The 7810-nt window shown below is 36.2% G+C and overlaps 1 protein-coding gene across 1 annotated transcript; it reads left to right on the top strand.

Annotated features, from left to right (window-relative positions):
* Window positions 1-273: 273 nt before the first annotated feature.
* Window positions 274-6745, top strand: elf3 (E74 like ETS transcription factor 3). Its single transcript, XM_002932989.5, has 10 exons — window positions 274-379; window positions 1350-1517; window positions 1803-2033; window positions 2486-2545; window positions 2642-2716; window positions 2884-2970; window positions 3147-3221; window positions 4189-4305; window positions 4423-4618; window positions 5459-6745. The coding sequence occupies exons 1-10, from the start codon at window positions 361-363 to the stop codon at window positions 5571-5573; spliced, it is 1143 nt and encodes a 380-aa protein (XP_002933035.1). The 5' UTR covers window positions 274-360; the 3' UTR covers window positions 5574-6745.
* Window positions 6746-7810: the final 1065 nt, after the last annotated feature.

The raw sequence follows: 7810 nt of genomic DNA, 5'->3' as shown, positions 1-7810 counted from the left end.
TGTTCCTGTTTTTTTCTTTGTAGAATGAATCTATTAATGAATTAGTTACATAAAGCTCAGACAGAAGAGCACAACAAACAGCACTTTTCGCCCTGACAGCCATTAGGTTTATACCTTGGTCTTCTCTAGAAATTATTAAACTACATTCCCTTATTTTCCCAGCAGGGCTCAGATAACATGTGTGCTATGCAAATTTTCTTTCTCCTGAACCCATAGCACGCACCTGGGGAAAGTCCCATTCTACTGCTATCTATATGGGCAGAGGTGGGGTCAGGTTACAGGCATATATAATTAACTCACTGGAATATTTAGTTTCATTCTCTTGCTCCCGCTTCTAGGTTACCCTGTGGATTATTTCAGATGCTGGAAATGCACACAGGTATAGTAAGAATTCATAATTATAAATAATAATTATACAACTGGTTGCCTAAATTGTATATGCTTTGGATATTCTATTAAGATGCCTGAGAAATATGTATTCAATTCTATCGTTTTTCATGCTTACATAGTATTCATAATGACTGAGATAGAGAAAAGCTCATTCTATACATTTTATGCATTATGCCTTTTACAGAATATAGTAGACATTTTTAATACAGAAGGCATATTCAATCCTTCAATCTCATGTTGAACTGCCCCGATGAAGCAACAACTCTACATATTGTAGGCTGTCAGGATCTGTGAGTTGCATTTCTAATAGAGCATTTGGCTTTTCAAGTTGGAGTATCAAGCTTTTGTATTGCACGTAGCACATGAAAACATATCGGCTTTTTAACAGTCTAACTCTTGTCTGCCTTGGAACATGTGCTGCTATTAGTGTTATTAAATATAATATTTCCTAATACAGATATGGAACCTGTTATCCAGAAAGCTCAGGACCTGGGGTTTTCTGGAAAAGGGACCTTTCTGTAATTTGGATCACTATACTTTAAGTCGGCTGAAAAATAATTTAAACATTTAATAAACCCATTAGAATTGGTTTGTCGCCAATATGAATTAATTATATCTTAGTTGGGATAGAGTACACGGCAGAGAAAAAGGACGTTAATTTTAAAAAATTTGAATTATTTAATTACAATGGAGTCTATGGGGGATGGCCTTCCTTAATCCAGAGCTTTCTAGATATCCGGTTTTCAGAGACCGGATCCCATACCTGTATTTCTTTTAAATAAATTGTAGGAATTATTTGATTTTTAAAAGCAGAAAAGCATTGTGGTTACAGTTTCGATTTTATTTTTTGTAGAATTTGTCTCTTTCATGGGGCTGTTTTGTCTGAACTAGATATTTAGTATATTGTGTGTAGGATACAGTGCCGAAAGAGAACTCTAAATCCTGTGTTTTAACCTTAGAGCCAGCAATGGCTGGAAACAGTGACATCGGTGGCATCTTCAGCACTTACTTCTCAACCATGTACTCTGTGTCTCCACTGCAACCTGTTCCAGACAGTGTAATGCCAAACCAGGATGGGGACAAGTTCTTGACGTTTGTAACACCAGAACTCACCACTGAACTGACAGGTAAAATGCAGAATGTTTGGGAAATGTGTTAAGCTTGAATAATGAGTGCATTTTCCTGAATAACTATGATTCTAGGGATGGCTTGAGGTTTCTTATGCTGGGATACACGTATAGCTGATAAAAAATAGAAAATTTTTCATGCTAAATTAGAAGGTTGACAAAAGTAAAAAGTTGAGTTGATGAGAAGGAGGACCTAGGAAATTAACAAGGAGATGGGGCAATTAGTATTGATGCAATGAAGTCTATGAAAAGCAAACACCTAAACATTTGGTTTGATGTTTACAGAACAGCCTTCTGGTTGGGCATCTGAGTTGCCCGATATGTGGTCCCAGCAGCAAGTCATGGACTGGATCAGTTACAATGTGGAAAAAAACAAATGGGATGCCAGCACCATGGATACAAGTCAGTGTGAAATGGATGGGCAACGGCTGTGTCAGCTAAGCAAGGAAGACATGACCAGAATATTTGGGGGACTTGGAGACAAACTATATGGTCACCTTTGCCAGCTTAGAGAATGTAAGTAATACATAAATATGCTATTTATTGGCCATTAGTAGCAGAATTACCTTATGAGACTAGTTAATGCATAGCTTAAAATGAAACCGATTTTATTATAAAGAGGAAAAGGTAATTATTATACAGTGCAACACAATGGCCATCAGAATAAAAAAGATCATGCAATGGAGGGGCAGCCAACAATGTGCAGAGGCAAACTTTCATAATGCAAACCACTGTGCTTCTATTTGAGTACTGACACACATTAAAGGGCAATTTATTTGCTGAAAGGTTTTCACCATTGCCATGAAAGAATATCTTGTTACATTATGTAATAAAGATCGAATCAAACCCAGCTTTAAGTTTTGTTCAGGACATTTGCTGACACTATCTAGTAATAGGGTGCATCAGTATACAGTATAAAAAGTGAATGTGTTAATGCAGAATATTAATAATATGTGTGCTCCTCACAGGGCCTGGCTCTTGTGACTCTTCTCTCGGCGAGTATTTTTTCAAGTTTCATCTGACAAAAGGTGAGTTATTCACAATGAACAACACCTGCATTTTTGCCAGTGGCTATTTCATATTGGCCTTTCGCTCACCTGCACAATTTTATCTTTCATTTCCAGATCCTTCTGACTGGGATCTGATATGTGATTTTATAAAAAATGAAGATAACCAGCATGGGATCAAGAGGGAAATTGGTAAGAAAAACAGTATATGCCTAATCAGGATAATAAAAAGGGGATTACTGTCACCTAGACCACTGAGTTACACATATTGTCACAAGGGGTCCAGAGAATGCTAGTGACTCTAGCATATATCATCCAATTTTAATTATAAACAAATAAAGCTATTTATTTTATTTCAGATGATGATGACTTTTCTATGAAGATGACAGACTATGGCTATTACCCTGATCCAATTTCTCCAGCAAGCTCTGGTTCCTGTGGATCTGGTAAGTTAAAAAAAGCAATTATTACAACCAACTATAGGATAGATTCACTTCAATGAGAACAATGTATTGCATGAAAACTCAAAAGGCAGTCAAAACAGAATCTGGAATTGAATTATAAACTAATCCATAGACTTTTAGCAGCTTGAGTTCACTCACCTTTTCATTTTTGCTATCAGGTATGGAGGCATACAGCCCTCACACTAGAGACTCCATGGGCAGCGACCTTGAAGTGGAAGTCAAAAATCCTAGAGGTAAATGACAACAGGACATTGACAGTGAACTGCCAGCCATTTCTGCCTCTAGTGTAACAAACATATTAGGCTGGATTCATTTTGAACCTCTTAATTAATTTCTGAGACTCTGAAGATTGTCATCAGCCTATTACACTACAGTGACAGTTTGCAAGTAATATCAACTCTGAACATGGGTACTGGCTGACAATTGGGCCATTTGTGACCAAACTGACAGCTAGTTGGCCCATAGGTTGGGCCAAATCAGAACCTCCCTGACCAATGGATATTTCTCGGTCCGCTTTCATCCATTATTTGGCCTGGGGTCAACCTGGGTAACAATACACTCATTTAGTGACCTTGGTTCTACTCATGTATGTTGGGGGTTGTTTGCCTTTAAGATAACTTTTAGTATAGTCTAGAATGGTCATTTCTAAGCAACTTTTCAGTTGGTCTTTATTATTTATTTTTGATAGTTTTTTCAGTATTTGGCTTCTTTTTTCTTCTGACTCTTTCCAAATTTCAAATGGGGGTCACTGACCCTTGCAGCCAAAAAAACTATTTCTCTTATTGTTACTTTTTATTACTTATGTTTCTATTTAGGTCCGCTCCTATTTATATACCAATCTCTCATTCAAACCACTCCCTGGTTGCTAGCAACCAGACAACTGCTGTAATTCCAAACTGGAGAGTTGCTGAATGTAAAGTGAAATAATTAAAAAAAAAAACAACAACAAAAATTCAAGAACAATTGTAAATTGTTTAAGAATATTACTCTCTGCATCATACTTAAAGTTAACTCATCGAGAAGTACCATAAAACACTGTCGATCTATGATTATCAAAAAGAAGTTTGAATTTATAAAGTGTAGAGATAGTGCTATCTTATTTAGATAATTAGTTATAGGGCATTTATTTACCATTATAGTGTTATTTCATTGATCTATCACACCTTTTTGTATGCTAACACATTTATCCTTTTGTTTCAGATGAGTTTTTAAGTTGCAGCAAGAATGATGCAGCCCTAAATAAGCGCAGGAGGGGCAGACCACGAAAACTCAACTCAGACAGTCGAGATATCCTGGAAACCAAGAAAAGTAAGAACTGTAAGTATAACTTTATGAATTTCTAACACAGACAAATGCAAAGACACATACGCAGAACAATACAAAGTAAAATAGAATCCTAGGCCAGGCCTTTGATTAAAGTCTCTTTTCCTGCAGCTGCACGTGGTACTCACCTTTGGGAGTTTATTCGGGACATCCTTCTGCATCCAGATTTGAATCAAGGGCTCTTAAAGTGGGAAGATCGATCAGAAGGGGTGTTCAAGTTCCTGCGTTCAGAGGCAGTAGCCCAGCTGTGGGGACAGAAGAAGAAGAATTCAAGTATGACATATGAGAAGCTGAGTCGTGCCATGAGGTTAGTGCTACCCATCACAGATAAAGTTCAGTGCAGATCACACTTGCATATTTTAGTATTCTTTATTATGCTTTACAAAGATTATACATCACTGATATTTGTGCCTGCTCAAGTGGATCTTACAGTCTAAAGTCCCCATCACAATCACTTTTACACAATATGGTCACTGTTATCAGGAACCAATTAACTTGCCAGGGAATAGATCATTCCACGCTCTAGTACTACAAGGCAGTAGTGCTAAGCATTATGCTACCAGCCATATTCCTGGTTTCTGAAACACAAATTAAATTATACCAGCCACTACACACACTACTGCATATTTATTAGACAGTCAAGACATTTTACCACCTTTTGCCAAAGAAACACTGTAAACATCCAATACAGGTTAATAAAGCTGTGATTTTCCTCTTTAGAACAGTCTATTCAACCTTTTCTAAATATGACCCATGGAGTTAGATAAAATACATGTATGAAGAAGTGTTGTATCATGTTTTTTCTTGGACACTTGACATCAGCCCAATTGGTCATTTATTTAGTAACCCTGGGGAAACATGGACTTAGCTATTGTAATATGACAAGTGGGAGTATTTTCCAGTTTCTACACTAATATTTGGAGCTTCATGGTTAGTTGCCTGAACTTTTTTATCCAAATGTTATTAATTTAGTTTATTCTTATGATAAGTTCAATTTAAAAAATAATTATATGATAGCATTTCTCAACAAGCGAATGTATATACTGTATGGTGACTTATCATTGTACTGCGTATTTTAACAATGCTTTAGTATATTTCTGATTAGTATGTCCATGTCACTCTAAGACTATGTTTCTGTTCCATGCAGGTATTACTACAAGAGAGAAATTCTGGAGCGTGTTGATGGCAGAAGATTAGTCTATAAATTTGGAAAGAACGCTAGTGGATGGCGTTTGGGAGATAAGGGAATCATTGGTAATTAAATCAATGGACCCACAGACTATGTGGATAGTTCCCAACGCAGACCGCTCAGCGATCAGGAACCTCCTGAGTGAATGTATTTGTCAGACTCCAACCTTTTTTGAAGGACATTGATGTAGCACCATTTTTGCGGTGCCTGTATCTTAAGCTGATATTTTAGCTTCAGTAGGTTGTTGTAAACCAGATTTTATTCATGTTTTTAAAATGTTTTTTTATTTTGTTGATATTATGTGTCTTGTAATGTCATTTTAGACTGTAATGGAGGGACTACAAAAATCCAAGTTATTCATCCAATATATTCAGGTTGTAACTGTGTAGGATGATGGAGGGCATTTTCACTACGGTATACCTATAATATGTTATACAATATATACTTTACAATAATCTTAAAAGAACACATTCTGTAACTAGAATGACTAGTTATCTGAACACATAAGAAGACAACAGCTAATACACAACACATATATCAATAATATGTACTTTATTATGTGGTAAGAAGATATAGGACCAGATTCAGTTCAATGAGAAAAGCTCATTCAAATCCAAATTTCCCTATAGATTTCTAGATAAGGTTTACTCATCAAACTAAATCTTGGCCAAATATTAATGCTTGTTTTATGAAGGGGACAAAAGTACATTCTTTTCCATTCTTTTATATTCTAACATGCAATCTGGCTTCTGTCCTCTGAACAGCACATATTATCACGTGTATAAATTCAACTCAAGCAGGAGTCATGGACTTGTGCGATTTGTATATATTTTACATAAAAAAGAAACAAAAACCTCTTTAAGTCTAATAATACCTACCTCCCATTCCAACCAATGAACTTGCAGCCCTGAATTAGACATGGTACTGTGAATTTAGGTTTTATGTAAAAATACATAGATTTCATGTACATATAACAATAACAGGAAATACATGTTTATATGCATCTTAGTTACTTTTCAAAAGCACTTAGTTCTAAAAGTTTTTTTCAGAATCTCAAAGAATTCCCTTCCCTTTTTTATATATCAAATTTTTCAGCTGGACTGGCAAAATGTATACATCATTTTTTATGTATATGTTTGTATATATTAATATTTTTATAATTGTGTGAACTAAAATAGATTTTATGAGAATTTTAATGTTTGTGATATAATGTGCATAAAAATAAACAACTTATTTGAACACAAAGGATGGGGGAATCAATTTTTATGCGCTGCTTAGAAATGGCAATTTATTAGGATTTTGGTTCAGAGGTTATGGACAAGCAATGGATTGTGCAACAACTCAACAATCTGCAAATGGCTTGCTGTCATGATAACAGCAGTTGAATACAGTGAAACTGGACATAGAAAGATGGAGTGGACAAGTCACAGTAACTAAAGATATAAATTTGATCAAGTTGGGCATAAGTTTGACATTGAGTAAAAACACAAAGATAAATAAATGTGCTGGCCATCTTTGGAAACTTGACTCCTGTTGCTAAATTACTGTATAATGGAGGATCTTGGTTATGACTATAAGCAGGTCAAGTTGTGAAACACATATCTATATATACTTACTAACAGGCTGGTGGCTGGTTGAAGCAACTTTTTTCAACTCAGCAAAAAAAAGGATAACAAGGATGAGTATATATTATTAACCTTATTTAAAGTCATTGTTGTTTGTGTAACTGTTGGGGTTTAATTTTTCAAAAGTTTTTGCTGTTTAATTACAAAGTTTGGTAAACTACAAGGCTTACATCAGGTTTGCCAGAAGTTGCATTACTTTATAGTTCCCTCACTTTGAGGGGGGTGGGGTTTGATTAGTTGCACCTAAACACACAGCATTAATAGAACTACTGGAACTACTCCAGTGTAGCTTGCACTGGTGGTTTCAGCTCTTTAAGTGGGGACTCTGTAAGTGGAGTTATAAGCTAAAGGAGTTAAAACAAGGTTTAAAGTTTGTTACTTATTCCAAGTCTTTTTTTCCCTAGTTTTGCTTAATTGTTTCTGCAACTGGGAGAATGAGTGGCAGCAAGATTGAAGGTCTCACTCGGTGTACAATCTGCCACATGTATGCAGTTTTGGAACAACCGTTTCCAAGTGCTTACCTCTGTCGTGGATGTGAGGGAATTGCCACCTAAGTGGCTCGTGTCAAAACCCTAGAGCAGGGGCGCTTCTGCCATTAGGCGAGTTGAGAAACTCGCCTCAGGCGGCAGAAGCGCCCCAGTTACCAGGGGCGGCAAAAAGCCGCTCCTGGTAACTTTAAGAGCCG

The sequence above is a fragment of the Xenopus tropicalis genome, chromosome 2 (genome assembly GCF_000004195.4).
Source record: "Xenopus tropicalis strain Nigerian chromosome 2, UCB_Xtro_10.0, whole genome shotgun sequence".
NCBI lineage: Eukaryota > Metazoa > Chordata > Amphibia > Anura > Pipidae > Xenopus > Xenopus tropicalis.
The sequence above is the reverse complement of the archived record's forward strand: the minus strand, read 5'-3'. Positions and strand labels throughout refer to the sequence as shown.